Source organism: Trachypithecus francoisi, unplaced genomic scaffold (assembly GCF_009764315.1).
Source record: "Trachypithecus francoisi isolate TF-2019V2 unplaced genomic scaffold, Tfra_2.0 Lachesis_group15, whole genome shotgun sequence".
Lineage (NCBI taxonomy): Eukaryota > Metazoa > Chordata > Mammalia > Primates > Cercopithecidae > Trachypithecus > Trachypithecus francoisi.
Window position 1 is genome coordinate 103,960,884 of NW_022681460.1, and position 21,878 is coordinate 103,982,761.

General features: G+C 45.2%; 1 protein-coding gene across 7 annotated transcripts in view; it reads right to left on the reverse strand.

Moving 5' to 3' along the window:
- Positions 1-21,878, reverse strand: part of CLEC16A (C-type lectin domain containing 16A) — a 237,525-nt gene that overhangs the window by 150,998 nt on the left and 64,649 nt on the right. For all 7 annotated transcript variants that reach the window (XM_033235753.1, XM_033235752.1, XM_033235751.1 and 4 more), the window contains 2 exons: positions 12,137-12,269; positions 7,970-8,070 (listed from right to left, as the gene is read on the reverse strand). In XM_033235753.1, coding sequence (XP_033091644.1) covers positions 7,970-8,070; positions 12,137-12,269 — 234 coding nt within the window. The remainder of the gene's footprint in view (positions 1-7,969; positions 8,071-12,136; positions 12,270-21,878) is intronic.

Sequence of the window (21,878 nt, forward strand, 5' to 3'; positions counted from 1 at the left end):
TTCAGGGTAGGGATGGAAAAGACCCAGACCAAAGATGCATAAGAATAATTAGAAATATCTGGATAAAGAGACCATGAGAACACCAGGTAAACAACGTTCAAACTTTTAAAAAATGTATTTTGACTACGCAACGTCTCCCTGGCTGCAGTCCCATAAGTATTACCAGCTTTGGAAGACTATAGACCAAAGATTTCGAAAGCAAACCAGATGTTGGGCCAATTTCCAATGTACTTCCAATTCTGGTTATGTGTCAGCCAAGATCCAAAATGACGTGCAAGTTCTCTGCATGGCAAAAGCTTCCCTTTATCCTATTACCTTTCAACCTTTTCCGTATCTCTCATCCACGTTCCATCAACTTCTCAGCAAAACAAAACACAAAACACAAACAGCCCAAGACTCCTTTCTTCCTGGGTAATCAATGACAAATGGAGTGGCAGGAGTAGAAGGCTGGTTGCTGAACTGGGGAAACTTCGAGATACAAAAGCTGTAAAACTCACCCCCCATCCCCCGACCTCTGGCCCACGACTCAGCGGACTTGACAGAAGAGCGAAGCCTGCATTTTCTATTACAGAAACAAACCAGAATTCATTCTGTGGCCCAACTGAGTCACAACACTGTGGCCCAATTGAGTCACACCAAGCGCCTTCCACCAACCGGACAACCCTTTCCACTGTGGGATATTCATTTTGGTGCAGCATCTAATCTATTATGATTTACTGGAAGGCCTGAGCTCACATTTGGTTTTTATTAACATGGCTTTTATGTTAAAATTGCCTATGAGGAAAAATCTATGAGAAAGAGACCAGGTCACCTGGGGGCCTGATTTGGGGAGTAAGGATCTGGAAAAGTGAGGCTGAAGGTCAAGTGCAGCCTGACCAACTGCTGCATAACCAAAAACCAATCACCCAACCAACCACCACCACCAAAGTCCCACCAAATACAGACTCTGCTCACAGGCCAAGACTGAGCATAAGCCAGGTGGCAGCTCCCCCATGAGGCAGCTTCCCCAGGCACCTGGGCCTCAGAGCACTGGACTTGAACTTTTCAGTTTCTTCTCCAAACCTGCTCCAAGGCCCATGCTCGTTAGTTCTAGAAATGGCACTGCTACTTGTCACACAGTCAAAGGAGTCAGGAACCTGAGCCTTACTCAGGCTCCTCCCTTCATGCCCCCTTCTTTCAAATCAACCAGAACCCCTCATCCCCTAGCCCAGTGCCTCTCCTTGTCTTCTCATCCTAGTAAATGCACCCCCCCCGTTGCTCAAGCCAAATCGCAGGAGTCATCTGATTCGTCCCTTCCACTTGACCCCTACGTCCAATCCATCAGCACATCCTGGCTCTAGCGCTGAAATAACCACATGTCCTTCCAGTTTCCTCCACTCCCCAGCCAGCAGCCTAATCCGATCCACATTATCTCGCCTGGACGACTGCAACAGCTTCTTAGCAAGTCTCCCGGTGTTCCCTCCTGCAACTCATCCCCACCCCTAGTCATCTACTTTCCGTCTGGTAGCCAAAGTTTCTTTTAAAAACTTCCATCTGACCACATCACTGTCCAACTTAAAAATTCTGTAGGGGTTTCCCACTGTACTTGGGAAAAATACGGTAATTCCTCTTCACGGCCTTCAGGGCCCTTCATGACCTGGCCCCTGCCCACCTGGCCAGCCTCACCTTGGCCCACTTTCTGCTCCTTCCCACCCCGGGGCCTCTGTACATGCTGCTCCCTTCGCCTGGAGCACTCTTGCCCCAGATCTTTGCAGAGCTGGCTCCTTCTCACTCTCTGGGCTTTGGCTCTGCTGGTCCTTCCTCAGAGGAGCCCTCCCCGACCACCCTGACTAGCACCTAGTAACCCCTGCAGCACAACCACTGGGCCTCCTCATCACTCCACCCTGTTCATTTCCTTCTACCACTTGTCACAGTCACACTCTTCTTGTTCACTTCAACGAGACTCATCTGGACTTGTTTGAGTGCCTATGAGAGGGCCTTGCCCTAGCAAGTACTCAGCAAGCATCTGCTGAATGATAAGAAAGCCTCTGGGTTTCACCTCCCACCCCTCCCACCTGCTGGCTGAATTACCGGAAACCCACAATGAGGGGTGCAGAGTGGGTCAGCTGACTTACTGACCAACAGCCCCCCAGCAGCCCCACATGGCTCGTAGGAACAGAGCTCACAGTTGCTGCCTGTGCTACCCCTGCAGACTGGCTCCAGATGCCTGCCTCTTGGGGCAGCCCGCTGCCTCGGACATGCTGCCACTCACCCTGGGGAACGGGCAGTGATCCGACGGATATGCCACAGGCTCTCATGCCCCTTCCTGCTCTGCCCTCTACCATAGCCCGGGTGTCCTCAGGAAATGGGTCTTCACTCTTGCGGGCAGAGTCCATGCTCACCACCAGGCAAGCGACCCTCCATTGTGCTGACAGTCTCCTCGTAGGACTTTTCTGTCCAAGAATGACTGATGCTTCCTTGGGCAAGGGCCTGGGTTGGTCTGCTTGGAATTTGTAGTTCCGTGTTGAGTCCACTGCCTGGCACACGGCTGGTGCTCCACGTGCATTTGCTGAATAACGAATTACGTGCGGAAATTCATCAGAGACTGCAAGGCTATTCCTCCTGATCACTTAAGCCTCCAAGAGGCCTCTCCGGATTGCTCAGGCAGATGTAGTACCCTCTACCTTCAGCCTGCCCCCCACATTACCTAGTTTTATTTTCACTGTTGCACTCTCGCTACACGGGATTATTTCACTTGGTTACTAGTTTATTGTCTGTCTCCTCTAAGAGAATCCAGATTCCACGAAAGCATTTGTTTGGTTCACCACTGCATCCCCAATACTGATCTCAGTGCCTGGCATCTAACAGGAGCTTCCTGTTAGAAGAATGAATGAATCAATCAATCAATACATGAATAGCATTAGCAGAAAATGGAAGAAGGAATTTAATTTCCTTGAATATACAGTTCTACTCTTCTAGGAAGAAATTCCCAAGAAAAAGAGGTAGGATGCCCAGGTGGGAACACAGGTGAGTGGTCTCTCCAGCACATAAGACTGGATGAAGGTGCACAGCAGCACACCTGGTAAGCCATGATGTCTGTCCTCCCCACACAGCTCAGGGCTGCAGGGAGGAAGCCCATGGAGAACGCCAGTCACACAGAAGATGAGGAGCTTGCCCACTGTCCCTTGGAGCCTGGCAGCTACACCACACAGAGAGCATCTTCTTTGCTGAAGCCCTGAGCTACAGGCTGCCAGGAAGAGATGGCCTTGGGGATGTGCCACATAGCTGAGCGGCAACCAATCAGCAAATTCTGACTGAGCACTGACTGAGTGCCAGGCAGTAGGCTGGGTACTGCATGGAGCACATGGTTTCTGCCTTCCAAGGCCTAGCTATCTAGATGGGAGAGAAAAAATACAGAGAAAAGGAGGTATTAAAAAGTGCTAGGCCGGGCGCAGTGGCTCAAGCCTGTAATCCCAGAACTTTGGGAGGCCGAGACAGGTGGATCACAAGGTCAGGAGATCGAGACCATCCTGGCTAACACGGTGAAACCCCGTTTCTACTAAAAAAATACAAAAAAACTAGCCGGGCGAGGTGGCGGGCGCCTGTAGTCCCAGTTACTCGGGAGGCTGAGGTGGAGCTTGCAGTGAGCTGAGATCCGGCCACTGCACTCCAGCCTGGGCGACAGAGCGAGACTCTGTCTCAAAAAAAAAAAAGAAAAGAAAAAGTGCCACAGGAACCTCATGGAGATTGAAAAACATCTGGTCTTCCCAAGATACTGTTACGAAAATGAAAAGACATGCCACAGACTTGGGGGAAATAATTGCTAAATGCCTCTGATAAAGGACTTGCATTCAAAATACATAAAGAACTCTCAAGGTTGAGGTAGGTGAATCACTTGAGGTCAGGAGTTCGAGACCAGCCTGGCCAACATGGCGAAACCCCGTCTCTACTAAAAATACAACAATCAGCCAGGCGTGGTGGTGTGCACCTGTAGTCCCAGCTACTCAGGAGGCAGAAGCAGGAGAATTGCTTGAACCTGGGAGGCGGAGGTTGTAGTGAGCCAAGATTGCGCCACTGCATTCTGGCCTGGGTGACAGAATGAGACTCTGTCTTAAAAGAAACAAAACAAAAAAATCCCAAAACTCTCCAAACACAACAATTTTTTTTACGCAATTCAATTTAAAAAATGGGCTAAGGATTTGAAAAGACTCTTCACCAACGAAGACATGTATGGCAAAAGAAACACATGAAAAGATGTTCAATGTCATTAGGGAAATGCAGATTAAGATAATCAGATACCACTGCAAACCTATTAGAATGGTGAAAACCAAAAAGGTGACCACACCAAATGTTGGAAACGAAGTAATAGGAACTAGAACTCTTGTACACTGGTGATGGGATGTAAAATTATACAGGCATCTTGGAAAACAGTTTGGCAGTATCTTAAAATAGAAGCAAACATACACATATCTCCCATAATTATATGGGAAATATGATTCAGCCATTCCATTCCTAGGCATTTATCCAAGAGAAAAGAACGTATATGCTCATACAACTCTCTGTATGGGCATACATTGTATGGGGCCACACAAATGCTCACAGCAGCTTTGTTTGTAATAGTCCAAAACTGGAAACAACCCAAATTTCCATTAACACATGAATGAATAAACTGTGGTACGTTCATACAGTGGAATGTTACTCAGCAAGAAGAAATGAACTAGAGATACACACAACATCATGATGGATCTCAAAATAATTATGTGGATTGAAAGAAGCCACATGAAGAAGAGTACATGTTGCATGACTCTGTTTATACAAAATTTTAGAAAGTGCAAACTAATCTAGAATGACAGGAAGCAGATTGGTGTTACTTGGGCAGAGGGGTGTGGGAAGCAACGGGGGGCATGTGGAAACGTTTGGGATGCTGGATTATACACCGACTTGATCATGGTGATGATTTCATGGGTATTTACATATGTCAACACATCAAATTGTGCACCTTAAATATGTGCAGTTTACTGGACATCAATTAGACTTCAATCAAACTTTTTCTTTAAAGGTGCTATGCTTCTGGCCAAGATGGATTGAATTTACTCTTCTGACTCAGGCAACTTAGAAAGCAAGACAACATATACAGAACAATGGTTATCAGACTCTGGATGAACAGGCAGCATAGGAGAGAGATCCCTGAGAGAGAGAAGCACAAAGGCGCTGGCCCAGTGATTGCTCCAGCTTGCTGTCCAGTGAGAGTATCCAGGCCTCAGCACAGGGACAGAAAACCCAGACAAAGACTGTGATTCTCTCAGAGAAGGCAGAGTCTGGAGTTCAGAGAGATCAAGGGGTTAAAATTCATGGACAAGAGAAACGAAGAGAGAGCTGCAGAGAGAGAGCTCACACACCTGCAGAGGTTTCCTTTAGAGCCTCACTGTGTTCTGGTCTGTGTGTGCATATGAAGAAAGGGAAAGATCTGCCAGAATGAACCCTGTGGAACAATTGCTGGAGCTCACACAGGACTGGCCAGTGTGGAGAGACAACCTCACCATGGGACACGGTAGAGTCTCAGAAGGGTAATGTCTTCAGTAGTAGGGCCAAGTTAGTCCTAAACTAAAGGCTGTCTGGACTAGCTCTCACAGAGCTTAAAAGAAAGCCTCAAAAAAGGATCAAACCAACTCCAGTGAACTGAACCATTAGCCCAAAAATATTTACAGGAAGAATCCAGTATCCAACTGTGTAAATATCACAGTAACTGTTAATCAATCAAAACCAGGCATGCAGAAAATGGGGGAAGGAATCCAAAAGCAGGAGAAAAACCAGTAAAAGAAACACAGCTAGAAATTACACACATGACAAAACACAAGAAATCAAAAGGGAAACTGTAGAATATTTTAAGCTGAATGAACCTCATATGTTAAGATTTACTGGATGCAGGCAAAGCAGTGCTTACAGGGAAATTTACAGCATTAAAGTCATAGAGAAGAAAGGTTTAAAAATCAGTGACTGGAAAGGGAATAGCCTGAGGGATTTTTTCTGATAATGAAACTGTACTATCTCCTGATTATGTGGTGTTCACACATATCCATACATATCCCAAAAGTCACAGAATTAAATACAAAAATGAGTTAATTTTATGGTACGTTAGTTTAAAAAAATAAGCTGATTTGCTTTAAAAAAATCAATGATCAAAGCTTCCATCAATGATTAAAATCAATGATTAAAGCTTCTTTATAAGAAGTTATAAAATAAAAAGTAAAGCAGAAGGTAAAAAAAACCCATAAGAACATAAATCAATAAAATCGAAAACAGCAGAACAATAGAGGGTGGCAATAAAATTAATAATCCTCTAGCCAAAATGATTAGGAAAAAAAATGAAGACCTAAATTATCAACACCATGAATCAGAGAGGGAACATCACCACAGATCCTATAGATATTAAAAAGATAATAAAGGAATATCACAAAGTTTATGCCAATATATTTCACAGTTAAGATGAAATGACCAACTCCTTCAAAGACACAGGTTACCAAAGCTCACTCAAGATGAAATACATAACCTTGGAAAGCCCTATACCTACTGAAGAAATTGAGTCGTTAAAAACCTTCCATCAAAGACAACTCCATATTCAGATGGCTTCACTGGTTTAAGGAACATTTAGGGAAGAAATAATACTACAAAAATTCCTCCAGAAAATCAAGGAGGAGAGAATATTTCTCAATTCATTCTATAAGGTGAACATAACCCTGATAGTAAAACAAGACAAGAGAATTACAAGAAGACTACAGACCAGTATCAGTCATGAACACAGATGCAAAAATCCTTAATATCTATGATTTGCTATGATTTGCTCACACACTGATAAAAAAGAATGGCAGTTCTCTATGGGCGTGAACCCATGTGCTGAAACATGATGATGTGAGCACAGCAAGGTAGAAAGCACAATATTGGTATCTCCATTCACAGCTAAGTGGGCAGTCATATAAATAAAACCATATATACTCCTACTTGGGTTTGTTTGGCTATCTTTAAAAAGACACAAGAGAAACCAGTAGCGGGAACTGCCTTTGAAGAGGACAGCTGGGGTCAAAGGTGGGAGACTTTTTTCACTATATACTCTTCTGCCACCAGTCGACTTATTTATTGTGATTAATGATTTAAGAACACACAAACTTGGTTATATCATATATGTTTTAATGCCTCTAGCCATAGGCTATCTTAGTAAAACCCAACTCTACCTACTCCCCAATAAGCTTATAAAAAACCTACTAAAACATCCCTTGATTTTTTAGTATTCCAAGCCCAGCTCTTGGCAGGGGTTAGAAGGAATATTCCTGAATTCTTCTTTGAAGAGATTCTGATGTGGAGGTTTCAGAACATGCCCATGTCAAGCCAGGTGGGCAAACAACAGTGACTATTTCCAGGAGTCGGCAGCAAGGCAGTGAATGAATGAATCCTAACAAAACCTGTCAACCCCATGGGAGTTGGATCCTGGCCAAGCAGCCTCAATAGGGGAAGCCAGAGAACCACACCTTTCTTCAGAAAGGAAACCTACGCTTCCACAAAGTCCACCCAGGGTCTACTTCAGCTCTGAACCCAGAATAAGAACACCAAGCGTTATATATAGCAAAACCAAGATTACAATTTGACTGATTTCAGTTCTGATGTTAGGAAAGAGGTCAGATGCTAAGTCAGTTGTAAATCAAGGGGTCAAAAGAAAACCACAGGGTAAATATAGTCATCCTGGGTTAGGCAGTCAAGTCACCTTCCCCTATATTGTCTGAGTAACCAATTCCTGTGGCTTCAGCTGGCAGAAAAACACCTGAGAAATTCTAATGAAGCTAAAGAAGAGTGGGAGTCAAAACCAAAAAGGACCACCAAAACCAGAAAGGAAATTCTATACAGAAAGCACCTTTCTTCATCCTCCATGCAGCAGAAGGGAAGGATGCTATGCATATGCAGGGCCCAGTGAGGAAGTCAGGCAAGGCAAGGATCTTACCTTTATTATGAGACATGGCATAGAGGAGGCAGAGCACGAACAGAGCATGGTAATCGTCATCCGGGCTGTCCAAGGCATGGTACACCATATCCAGAAAGGGTCTGGAAAAGGGGAGGGGCATATATGAGCACATGGGTGAACACTTCCGCTCTCTAACCTGCACACGGGGTGCTAGCTGCCTTTGACACAGCTCTTTGACTAGCTGCCTTTGACCAGGCCACAACTGTGTGCCTGGCCCAGCACCAGGCACTGAGAACACAGACAAATGAGAGACAGGCTCTGCCCAGGAAAGCTGCTATCCAGAGGGGAACCTGACCAAGGAACAGACTGCTTGCTTAGTCACACAACAATCACTCACCAGGTATTCCAGACACAAGGAATCAATTATACAAACTCCCCACACCACAGCTCCCGTGTCAGCTGGTAGAGACAGAACAGACAGACATCACTGCAAAGTGATGTGTCACAAGACAATGAAGAAAACAGGACAGTGTGATGGTATCAAACAAGGCACAAACAACAATCCAAACAAGTTCAAGAACACGAGCCCTGGTGCCAGACTGCCTGGGTTCAAATTCGGGTTCTGCCTCTTTTTAGCTTTTTATTCAGCAAACTCTTGGGCAAGTTACATAAAACCTCTCTATTTCCCCATCTGTATGGCGTGGATTCCAACCTCACAGGATTATTGTGAGGATTCAAGCGCAATGAAGACTGAAAAGCATTTAGCACGGGGCCAGGCACTGTGGACGGTGCCAATGCATGGGAGCTGCTATTTGATTTCTATTTTTAATATACCAAGGGCACTACTTCATGATTTCACTTTGGCAGTGTCCTGACCCAGCAGTTTCTTAAGCCGACTTTCTCTGACTGTGAAGAATCGATAGTGAGGTCTCTCACCTCTGATGCTTTGTGGGTGAGATCTGTAGAGAGGCTGCAAATATCGGAAATGGCACATCCCAAATGCTGCCTTTCCAGGTGAAGGGCCTCACAGAAAAAAGACTCCTCAACACCAGGAGAATAGAATATGCACAGGTCTGGCCCACAGGCCAGAGGCTCTGATCCTCTGACTATCTGTGGCTACCCCCTCTGAATGCCAGGTTGAGGTCAAGGAAACAGATCACCTTCATGAATGACCAAGGGCACATTTAATTTTTGGAAAGACACCCAAGCGCCAATGAACACTGGATGCCTATGGGGAGTGAAAGGGGGCTGTGGAGAAACAGGGAGCGTTCACTACATAACCTTTGACACAGTTTTGAATGTTTGACTCTATACATGTATCTGTGTTACAAAATATTTCATTGAAAAATGCAAAAAAAAAAAAAGAAAAAATGTACTTGTCATGACATTTCAAACACACACGTGACACACAAAAACAAAAACAAAAAAAATCTTAAAGGGGACATTTATGTTCCGTTCCCATTTTTCCACAGCCCCAGATGGGGCACCACCTTTCAGATGTGTTAACAGCTTTTCCATGTGTAGATTTGGGTTTTGAAAGCCTCCAGCAATAACACTTCCAAACTTAGGAGTAGGATAACACTTTCTTGTAAATCAGCTGGGTGAAATTTGGATCATATTTTCATTTGGGAATAGTATGAACAACCAAATGCCAATAGCTGGGTGGGTACCATCTTTTATGAGATGAAGTATCATAAAGCCATTAAGTGCTTTGTTTACACAGGGTAGACTAAGGTGAAAAGGTTGCTTGGGGATTGAGATTAGATGGAAAAAAAGGAGGAACACAAAATTATAGACATGACACGGTCCAAGCTTCTGGGAGAAGGGAGGGTGAAATTCCCAGAAAGTTCACATTGGGGAAAAAAAAAAAAAAAAAACTGGTGAGAAATAACCAAAATGGTAGTCCCACTGACTCTGAATGCTCCCATCATGAAGACCTTTTTTTCCCCTTCTTTACGCTTTTTAAGATTTTGCATATTTCATAAATTTAAAGTTTTTTTTTTTTTTTTTTTTTTTTTTAAGAAAAGAAACAACGTTTTGAAAGCCTTAAGTCTGTTAGGCCTATATTTAACCCCAAACGCAGATAGAGCCGATAATATACGGGGAATATAAGAACAGCCTGTTTTTTACCATGCTGTTTCTTGAGGCAAGTAGACCAATGCCAAGATCCAATTCATAGCCTACAGAACAAACGGCCACCTTCCCTCCCACCCCTGCCTCCCTGCCTTTCTGCCTCCCTGCCAGGAAGTGGGGGGACTGAGGGCAGTGGCAGTTTCTTATAAGCTGCATCTCGATACCTTGACAAAGGAGAAAGCAACTCTCCACCTGGGCCAGTCTCTACCCTGGCATTCAGTCTCAGAGTCTAGCAGAGATCTGGCCCAGAGGTTCTGAGGCCTGCATGCAGCCTAACTCAAGGCAACTGAATCAGCTTCCATCAGAAGCCATATGCTTCAAGATGCCCAAAGTTAGGAAACAATCTCAATCAACTCTAAGAAAACCCTTCTCTCCCCCAAAATTCAGAAAAAAAGAGGTCATCAACCCCAATATTCAAACATAACATTTTGGTCTGTTTTTTTGCCCTTTTTTTGGTGGCAGGAGGAATACATGGGTGTTTTTCCCCTATTAACAAAGCTACAGTATTACCATGCTATGAAAAGTATGTCCTCTGTTTCCATTTATCAGATCCGAAGGAACTGAACACATCATGACAGTATTCACCTAAAAGCAGCAGCTTACATTCTTTGAGACAAAGTCTCATTCTGTTGCCCAGCCTGGAGTGCAGTGGTGCAATCATAGTGCATTGCAGCCTTGACCTCTCTGGCTCAAGCAATCTCCCATCTCACCTCTCAAGCAGCCAGGACTACAGGCACCGCCACCGTGCCCGGCTAATTTTTTAATTGTTTTGTAAAGATGGGGTCTCACTATGTTGCCTAAGCTAGTCACAAACTCCTGGGCTCAAGTGATCCTCCCACCTTGGCCTCCCAAAGTGCTGGGATTGCAGGTGTGAGCCACCATGCCTGGCCTGATCCTCTATTAAGCAGATACCTCTTCCTTTGCTTAAGCACCACCCCACTACTGGTTATTTGGGGCTCTTCTAAAGAATGCTGTGCCAAGGTCGTCCCCAACTTTCTGTGTTTAGAATGACTTCCTTAATTTTCAGAGCTTTGGGAGTTACATTTTTTGCTCTGAAGCAAAATCTAAAAGGTCTTTGTACTCCACTGTTTTTTTATTTAGCGAAAACTAAAAATGGCTCCCTTGCACATCTGATAAAAATTAATCCCATTTGTTAAGTCATTGAAACATTTGCCAAGCAAAGAGACAAATAAGATATGGAGGGAAAAAATCAGTGGACTTCACATCTTCACTTGAAATTGGATTACTAAAGAGGATGCCGGGGTGGGAGGGGTATTTCTACCAGCCCTCTCTAGAGGCTGAGGAAGTGAATGCCTCACAGGCTGACAGAGAAATCCTGGTGTGGTGCATTTATGAACAGGAAGGTAGTGCTAATCAGGAGGCTGTTGCAGGGGTCTGTGCAGTGGGGCTGTAAGATAAGGAAATAACTCTGAAATGAAGAAGCCCTGCTACCAGCTCCCACATACACTGGGAGGAGCCTTCTCTCCAATCCCATTTTGGAGGGGCTCGTGCTATGGCAAGGTTCCAGGAAATGTGGGGTCACCCAGGTTTAAGAAGATGTAGCTACAGATGGCCATCACTGAAACGAATAATCAGGCAAAAAGTCAAAGGTGGATCGCAGCACTAACTCACTCGGGCCGAGTCAAGAGGGCTGGCCCTATAGATGGGGTACGTGTATGTGTGTGCCAGGGAGGGAATGAACCAGGCAAGGAGATCCAAGCCCAGCTACTGAGGGGATCCTTCCTCGGAGCAGCAGAGCATTTCCAGGGGCAGCCAGTGTGAGGCAACCCATGTCCTTTAGACGGAGCCCAGCTCCAAAGTGCCAGGAGCGAGGCAGGGAGACTTGCGCTATCCTGGCGAATCTCTTCGTAAGGGAGTGAGCATTACAGCATTGAGTGATGGCTCTGTCCCCGTGCCTCTGGGTGGCCAGAGCTGGAGAAGCAGGGAAAGAAAGGGAGGCAGCATGGTCGGGCTAAGGGACAGAAGAGGCTCTGGCCCCAGGGCTCAACCTCCCCACTGAGCCCTCTCCTCTTCCTTGAGAGAGCACTCAGCACCGGCCTCTTGGGCAGCTACCTGCTCCACTGCGCGCTCTCAGAGCAGGTGGCGGCAGCGCTCTTCTCCTCGTCCGTGGTGTTCTGCTCCTGCACAGAGGTGCTGGCGGCCAGCTCTGAGAGCTTGCTACGCTCCATGATCACCATCTCGATCTCTGGAAGCCAAAATGGAGACTGGGATGAGCCCAGACAGCTTTGCAGCCCTAGATTTATACACATGCTCATGTTGGAGAATAAATATGCGTAAGTGACTCCTAACACATCAAGCACATGTCCGACAGCAGTGACCTGAACATCAGTGACACACTGGGGTGGAAATAAGACACAGGCCGGAGCCTGTCTTTCCATTCATCACAGAAACATCAAGAAACGTGTTCCTGTTTTTGGTAACAAAACACAAATTGCAATCATTTATTCTATTTCCAGAATTTAAAATGGCCTTTTTTACTTTATTGATACCACATTTCCTTCCCAGAGGATTTGCGGCAGCAGAGAAGAGATGATATGTGGTTGGTAAACATAATCAACCTCACTGACAATATTCTAAAGCACCTTACATCTTCTTTTTTTTTTTTTTTTTTGAGACAGAGTCTCGCTCTTGTCACCCAGGCTGGAGTGCAGTGGTGCGATCTTGTCTCACTGCTACCTCCGCCTCCCGGGTTCAGGTGATTCTCCTGCCTCAGCCTCCTGAGTAGCTGGGATTACAGGCGCCCGCCACCACACCTGGCTAATTTTTGTATTTTTAGTAGAGACAGGGTTTTGTCATGTTGGCTAGGCTGCTCTCGAACTCCTAACCTCAGGTGATCTGCCCACCTCGGCCTCCCAAAGTGCTGGGATTACAGGCATGAGCCACCATGCCTGGTCTAAAGTTGCTTACATTTTTGATAGAAAGCTCTGATGTGACTAAAGCCTTTTGTTTTCCTTTTCCACTTACAACTTCTGGAAGGCAGAGAGAGATTAGGAACCTCATTTTATTTTTCTCCCCATTAAACAAGGGTAACCTGTAGCAATCAACTTAAGCATGGTGTGCATTTTTATTTTTCAGAAAAAGTTATGAACTACCCAAGACAACATCTTGAATTAAAGATGGACGAGGGTTGGACTGTATGGTGTCCCCATCACAGAGTTCTTGGCTGTGCAGGCGTAGACTTTCAAACAGTCAGCCCTCGGAACTCAGAGTTCACATCTTTTTCCCCACCTTCGGGAGACATACGGGGGGAAAAAGAGGTGACAAAATGTGAACCTACACTTCTGTTTGCAGAGGGATGTGAACACATACCTTGGGCTCAGACACAGCCTCTGCCATGGTCTCCCTCCCCTCTGGCTCATGCAGGGACCTCGGCCACCTCTTCTGCCACCCTAATTTATTCTCCACACAAATCCAAGTGATTTTAAGGAATTAGCTCGTGTCACTCCTCTGTTCAAAACTCCCAATGCCTACCCATCACTCTCAAGATGAAATCCAAACACACAGCCTGGCCCCAGTCCACCTCTGACCTTACCTCCCGGCCATCCCTGCCTGGCTGGCTCATGCTGCTCCAGCTGTGCTGGGCTTCTCACTATCTCTTGAACATCCCAAGCTTGTTTCTTTTTTTTGTTGTCGAGATGGAGTCTCACTCTGTCACCCAGGCTGGAGTGCAGTGGTCCCATCTCTGCTCACTGCAAGCTCCGCCTCCTGGGTTCACACCATTCTCCTGCCTCAGCCTCCTGAGTAGCAGGCTACATGCGCCTGCCACCACGCCTGGCTAATCTTTTGTATTTTTAGTACAAACAGGGTTTTACCATGTTAGCCAGGACGGTCTCCATCTCCTGACCTCGTGATCCACCCGCCTCAGCCTCCTAGAGTGCTGGGATTACAGGAGTGAGCTACCGCGCCCGGCCTAAGCTTGTTTCTATCCACGGATCTTTACACAGTAGTTTCCTCTGCCTGGAAGGCTCTCACTCCAGGTCTCTCCTCGCCAGGTGTGACTAGGGTACATCATTCAAGGCTCAGTTCACATGTCACCTCCTTGGAGACATCTTCCTGGATGCCCTCTTCACCAGTTTTTTTTTTTTTTTTTTTTGAGACAGGGTCTGGCTCTGTCACCCAGGCTAGAGTGCAGTGGTGTGATCATGGCTCACTGTAGCCTTGACCACCTGGGCTCCCAAGTAGCTAGGAACACAGGTAAGTTCCACCACACCCAGCTAATTCCCTAGGCAATAGGTCTTTTAATGCTTCTCATCTTTTAAACTCTATTTTGTTTCATACTGTCCATAATACTAGCACAATCATATATAATTTATAATACATAAATGTTTACACATATTTGGGAGATGTAAGCTTAAATGTCATAGGTATATATTTGCTTGTGTTTACTAACAAGACTTGCCATCAGACATCTGAAGACTCCCAAGCAAGCCTGTAAGGCCAGCCTCCTCCTTGTCTCCCAGCCTCTGGCCTCTGCCCTTTGAGGCAGAGGACGTGGCATAGGCCCACCTCCCCTACAGCTGCAAGTTCTCCTTCCCTAGGCTCAGCTCTGCCGTGCTTGGCTGACACAGTGGGAACTCAGCTCCAAGTACTTCCTAAGGTTACAGGGTCAAGCCCCAGTGCTCTGGCCTGGAGGCCAAGCTTCATGACATAGTTGTACCCTTTCTGACTTAATCTCATTGGACACCAGAAGAATTCTGGAGCAGAGAAGAGGGTGAAGATAATTCAGCACCAAGCTCATCCAACTTTTTTTTTTAAGCAGCTGAATACTAATTTGAAGGGCAATTTTCCAGGGCATCCCACCACAGTCAGGAGATGAGCGCAGAGCTGCTCCAGGAAAGGGTGGTGGGCACCAAATGCCTGTGACTGCCGTGGGCTCCCTGGTGCACTCCACAGAGGCCCCTTTCTGGAATTCTATGGCTTCACACAAAACTGCCTGAAAACCACCGGTTGGTCCAACCGCAGATATTGAATACGAGTGCACAGAAACCCAGAAGTACAGTGACTCTTAACACAGCTGGAAATGCAGCAGCGAAGCCAGGACCGCTCCCCCTTCCTCACCCCCAACCTCCATGTCACATCTGGGTGCAGAACCAGGCCCACATGGGCCTCTCCACACAAAATGGGATTTCCAAACCCTGGCTGTGACACCTGTGCCCACAGCTGCACCTCACAGTCCTCATCCAGCTAGCACAGCTGTAGAGTGAGTAACTCTACTTAATTTTCTAGATGAAGGCAGATCAGATCTTCAAATGTCAAGGAAAGGTTTCTTGCCCTTCTTTTTGATAGTTTTATCCAAACAGCCCTTATAGGTACTGAACAACCCTTATAGGTCTGCCAACTCCCCGAAGCTCTATGCAAAGTGCTATGTGGGCATGGGAATAGTCGGTCGCAGGTTTCTGCGCGAAAGGGCTCCCCAGATTCTCACTGCTGTAAACTGAGAATCATCTTTAGAAGAGGATATCAAAGAGGACGTGACCTCTCCTGATGATCAGGGCCACAGGGAACCCCCTCACAGTGCTACATCTGAATGTCGGCATGGTTCTATGCCACTCTGGGCCCCAACTCCAGTTGTCCCTGCTGTCACTGGCCAGCCTCCCTCCCAAGGTGCAGGTGCCACACTGCTGCCACCAAGGAAAGCAGCTCAGTGGGCTATGTGGCTACAGATTTCCACCAATGGTCCCCAAGGCCGAGACTCAGGCACTGAGGCTGGACTCCCAGGAGTCTCTGACTGAACCTCAGTTATGATCCTATTTGGAGTTTGAAGGGACTGAAGCAATAGTTTAGCCCGTTTTGCTCAAACTGCAGTTACTTGCTTGCTTTTATGATTTCTGTCACGTCTCTGTGTTACCTGTACTATTTTTCATTTTATTTGAACTCTTACATTTTTCACTTAAATACAGCTTAAAAGGAAAGTTTAACTCACTATTATACTCTACAACCTAGCAGCCCACTTGTAGGTATTTATCTGCAAGACACACCTCTGGCAGTATGAAAATGCACACGTACAAGGATATTCACTGCAGTATTATTTGTAATTGCAAAATAATGGAAACTACCTAAATGCCCAGGCATAACAAACCGATGGAATCAACTATGGTACATACACACAGCGCAGCTGTAAAAAGGAATGAAGAAGATCTGAGAACTGATATGGAGTAATTTCCGGAGACACTGCTAAGTGGAAGGAACACATATGCTATCCTGTGTGTAAGAAAGGAAAAGAGGAAAACATATACAAATCTGCTTATTTTTACAGAAAGAAACACAGGAAGGATACTTCAGTTACCCAGTCAAGTTGGTTATCTATAACAGATGGCAGGAATGAAATGAAAGGGATGTGGAAGGGAGGAAAGATAATTCTTTGAATATAACTTTTTGCATAGTTTTGAGTTTGCTAATATTCCATGCATTTTAAAAATGAAAATTAATTAAATGAATGAGAATGAGAAGGAACAAGCCTAAACTGGAAATTTTAAAAAAGAATCCAAATCTTTTTATTATTATTTTGACACAGAGTCTCACTCTGTTGCCCCGGCTGGAATGCAGTAGTATGATCTCAGCTCACTACAATTTCTGCCTCCCAAGTTCAAGCAATTCTCCTGCCTCAGCCTCCCGAGTAGCTAGGATTACAGGTGCGTGCCACCATGCCCGGCTCATTTTTAAATTTTTATTTAAAATATTTATTTTTGAGACACAGTCTCACTCCATTGCCTAGGCTGGAATGCAGTGGCATGATCTTGGCTCACTGCAACCTCTGCGTCCTGGACTAAAGTGTTCTCCAGCCTCAGCCTCCCGAATACTGGGACTACAGGTGCACATCACCATGCCTGGCTAATTTTTTTGTATTTTTAGTAGAGACAGGGTTCTACCATGTTGGTCAGGTTGGTCTCAAACTCCTGACCTCAAATGATCTGCCTGCCTTGGCCTCCCAAAGTGCTAGGATTACAGGTGTGAGCCAGCATGCCTGGCTTCACTTTTGTATTTTTAGCAGAGACGGGGTTTCACCATGTTGGCCAGGCTGGTCTCAAACTCCTGACTTCAAATGATTCGCCCAAGTCAGCCTCCCAAAGTGCTGGGATTACAGGTGTGAGCCACCATGCCTGGCCTGAATCGAAATTTATTTTAAGTGAATGCCAAATCCACTCTCAATGGGGAAAGGAAGGATGTTCAGACTAATCCAAGTAGCTTATAAACACAATACAGCAGATCTTTGAATAACATCATTTCATTCAACATTGTTGTATTATAACATGGATGAGAATAGAAAGAAAAAAACCGATTCCCAGCCCCGGCCACTGTCTAGGTGGAGTCTGCATGTTCTTGCCATGTGTGCATGGGTTTTTGCCACGTATTCTGGTTTTCTCCCTCATCCCAGAGATGTACACGTTAGGTTCCCCTGGCATGTCTACACGGACGCAGTCTGAGTGAGTGTGGGGCACGTGAGTGTGCCCTGTGACAGGATGGTGCCCTGTCCAGAGTTGGCTCCCACCTGGCATCCTGAGGTACCCAGGCTCTGGCCATACAAGACCCTGAACTGGAAATACATGAGTTGGAAAACAAATGAATACAAATGCTTGTCAAATAACAATTCATAAAGCAGACAATAATACAAATGCACAACAATACATGATGTGGTATGAAAGCATTCAGCAAGCCTAACAGATTTGTGATTGTTTCTGAACTTCGTGCAGGCAGGAGGTGCTCCTTACAATTTTCACTTTGCAAACATTTATTCCTTGATTTAAATCAACCCACCACCACCATGGCACCAAAAATTGGGTAAGTAATTATCTTACATGTTTTCATAAATCTTTTTTTTTTTTTTTGAGACAGAGTCTTGCTCTGTCACCCAGGCTGGAATGCAGTGGCATGATCTCGGCTCACTGCAAGCTCCTCCTCCCAGGTTCACGCCATTCTCCTGCCTCAGCCTCCCGAGCAGCTGGGACTACAGGCATGTGCCATCACGCCCAACTAATTTTTTGTATTTTTAGTAGAGACGGGGTTTCACCATGTTAGCCAGGATGGTCTTGATCTCCTGACCTCGTGATCCACCCGCCTTGGCCTCCCAAAGTGCTGGGATTACAAGTGTGAGCCACCACGCCCGGCCTATAAATCTTTCTTAAGTGTATGTACAGCTCACATTTATTTCAATGTTTAATGCTAGAACTCTTTTGGGCCTTTATTTACAAGTTAGATGATGTTTTTGTGACCAGAAATACGCCACAGGAACTTAACTCCTGTTGGTATCAACTCACCTATGGTAAAATTGGTTTCTTTCTACATCATTTCCCTTAAGGTCACAGTTTCCAAGAATCTATCCATGATGTTAAATGAGGACTTAGTGTGCTCAGCTATATATCCTCAATTTGGGGATAAGTAGAGCATTGGGATGGGCATGGCGGAGGGAAAATTGCAAAAACATCCTGACCTGTTCATTTTTTTAAGCAATAAACAACTGTAAGTAAAGCAATTCTGAAGCTTTTAGATGCATTACAGGATTGAGCAAATCAGTAAGCAGATGTTGTTAGGAGTCAGGGCTTTCAGCGTACAAGAAGAAACATACAAATCTAAGATGGGAGAGGACAAGAAAAAAAAACCTGTAAGTTCACTGGAATTGGGGGTGCTGGTATGAACATACGATTCTAAAATATGTGTGTGCCATGGAATACTATGCAGCTATAAAAAAGGATGAGTTTGTGTCCTTTGTAGGGACATGGATGCAAATGGAAACCATCATTCTCAGCAAACTATCACAAGAACACAAAACCAAACACCTCATGTTCTCACTCATAGGTGGGAATTGAACAATGAGATCACTTGGACACGGGAAGGGGAACAGAACACACCAGGTCCTATTGTGGGGAGGGGGGAGGGGGAAGGAATGGCATTGGGAGTTATACCTGATGTAAATGACATGTTGATGGGTGCTGACGAGTTGATGGGTGCAGCACACCAACATGGTACATGTATATATTTGTAACAAACCTGCACGTTGTGCACATGTACCCTAGAACTTAAAGTATATTAAAAAATTAAATTAATTAATTAAAAATTCAAAATAAAATAAAATAAAATGTGTGTGTGTACGCATGTTTGTATGTATGTAATATGTAGGCATGTATAAATGTACACTTTGTATATGTAGATACATGGATTTCCTAGCTTTGTCCACTGAAAGGGCCAAACTGCAGACACCTCAGTAGCAATGAGCACATCCAGTGCCCAAATCTTGGCCTCTAATACCCCTGTCCATGGACAGGAGCCAGAGAAATGGTTAATTCCAGGGACAGGCAGAGGAGGTACTAGATGAACACAGAACACCACGTTATGCCAGAAAGTGTAAGGAACTGCTCAAAAAAGCACGGGGCAAGCACATGACAGCCAGCTTGAAAGGGTTCCTGCAGGCTAACTCTGGGACAATTTGAGCACCAAAATCATTAAATACAGTAATGCACTATAAACCATTAGAAAATTGGAATCCATGATGCCACACCAATAAGAGATAAATAAATAAATGAGAAGAAGGGAAAGGTCTTGCTTACAACAGGATGCCAAGGGCTGACTTTTAAACACAGAGAGAACGCTGAAGGTGGAAATTCATCTTTTCCTACCCATCATGGTAATGACTGAACCCGGCAAGAATCATAAACAAATGCCAAATCTAAGGGGGAATTTTAACAAGGGGCAGGGTATCTATATGATCTCAAAGTGTCTCCCTGTGGACTGCTTATTAGTTGGGAAAAAAAGGAAGGTCATTACACAATACAGAAAATGGGCAACACCTTAGTCATGTGACCAAAATGAACATCACCCAAGAGGGACAGAAGGACATCATGTGCCTCCAGATGTGACATGCTGAGAAGCGCATGACATCACCTATGCCGTGTTCCAGCCAAGAATGCATAAGCTCAGTCTAATCACAAGTACACATCAGACAAAGACAAAATGAAGGACGTTTTATTAGAACAAAAAAAGGGGGAGGTTCTGTATTCCTCAAAAAAAAGTGAATGTTGCAAAAGAGAAAGAGATGGTGGAAATGTTCCAGAATAAAGGAGGCTGGAGGCGTGACAACGGAAGGCACCACCCACCTCTGGATTGGACCTGGCACTGGAGGAGAGAATATGCTAGAAAGACATTATTAGGCCAATACAACAGGAACACAGCAGGAAAATACTATGAAGTTGACAGCTGTGTTGTGCTCATAGCAAATGCTCATGAAGCTTCAGGAGGAAAGGGGCGCGATGGATGTGTGTGGGGTGTGTGGGGCGGGTGTGCAGACAGAGAAAATACAATAGGAAAGTTAATGGTATGAAATGTTACGGGGGAAACCGGGTAAAGGGTAAATAGATGTTCTTTATACTTTTTTGGTTTTGCAACTTTTGTAAATTTGAAATTATTTTCAAATAAAAAGTTTGGGAAAATTACCATGAGCATAAAACCAATATAAATAGAAAGCAACTACAAAAATATACATGATGAATAAACAAAAAGGTGCTAGGGCCTGTTGTGTGCAATTGAGAAAGGGAGATTCATAAACATGAATGAGGTATTCAAGTATTAAATACCTGCCACAGCAAATATGCAGGCTCCCCCCACCCACCCTATCCCCTGCCCTGGAGATAATCATTTAGAATTAGAGCTTTCGCACCATCTTCTTCTGTTTTTTTTAAGAAACAAGGTCTCACTCTATCACCCCGGCTGGAGTGTGTGGCACGATCATAGTTCACTGTAGCTTCAACCTCCCAGGCTCAAGGGATTCTTCCACCTCAGCCTCCAGAGTAGCTGGGACCACAGGTACGCACCATTATGACTGGCTAATCTTTTATTTTTTGTACAGACAGGGGTCTCACTATGTTGCCTGGCTGGTCTTGAACTTCTGGGCTCAGGTGATCCTCTTGGGTTGGCCTCCCGAAGTGCAGGGATTACAGGTGTGAGCCACTGCGCCTAGCCACCATACTCTTTAAGGCTCTCTCTGTACCACCTAAAACCATCTCCATATTCTGCAGTGGGAGAAATACTTACGTACCCTCAACTCTCCATGTTAAGGCAGGGGAAACTGAAGTACCAAGGCATTAGGCGATGGGTCTCTGCCCCAGGCCGCTGCGGGCTCCTCTCTTTGCACTGCCCACCTGAGTTGTGGAAATGAGCGCCTGCACAGTATCAGTTCCCATGCCGGGTACCATGGCCTGTCATCTCCAACACTCCAGCACCTAGCCTGGTAAGTTTCCAGCCTCTGGGAGCTGAGTAATGTGATTACCATCCCACAGCTCATGAGGCTGCAAAGCCAGGAGTGGGAACTCAAATCTCCAACTTATTTTGCTTTGGCCAGTACCACCCAGACCCTCTGCAGCCTCTATCAATTCTACAAAAGCCTCAAAGGCAGGAATGGATTTGTATACCCATGTTTATAGCGGCATTATTCCCAATAGCCAAAAGTGGAAGCAATTCAAGCGTCCATCAACAGAGCAGTGGATAAAGAAATGTAGTCTAGCCATACAATGGAATTATTATTCAGCCTAAAAGAAAGAGAAGGAAATCCCAGCACATGCTACAACATGCACGAACCTTGAGGACATTATGCTAAGTGATGCAAGCCAGGCACAGAAGACAATACTGTATGATTCCATTTGAATAAACGACCTAGAGCAATCAAACCCACAAAGACAGAACATCAAAGGGTGGGGCGGAGAGTTATTAAACGGGCACAGTTGTGGTTTTACCAAGATGAAAAATGAAAAGCGTTCTGGAGACAGATGGTGGTGATGGTTATACAATGTAAGTGTACTTTTTTTTT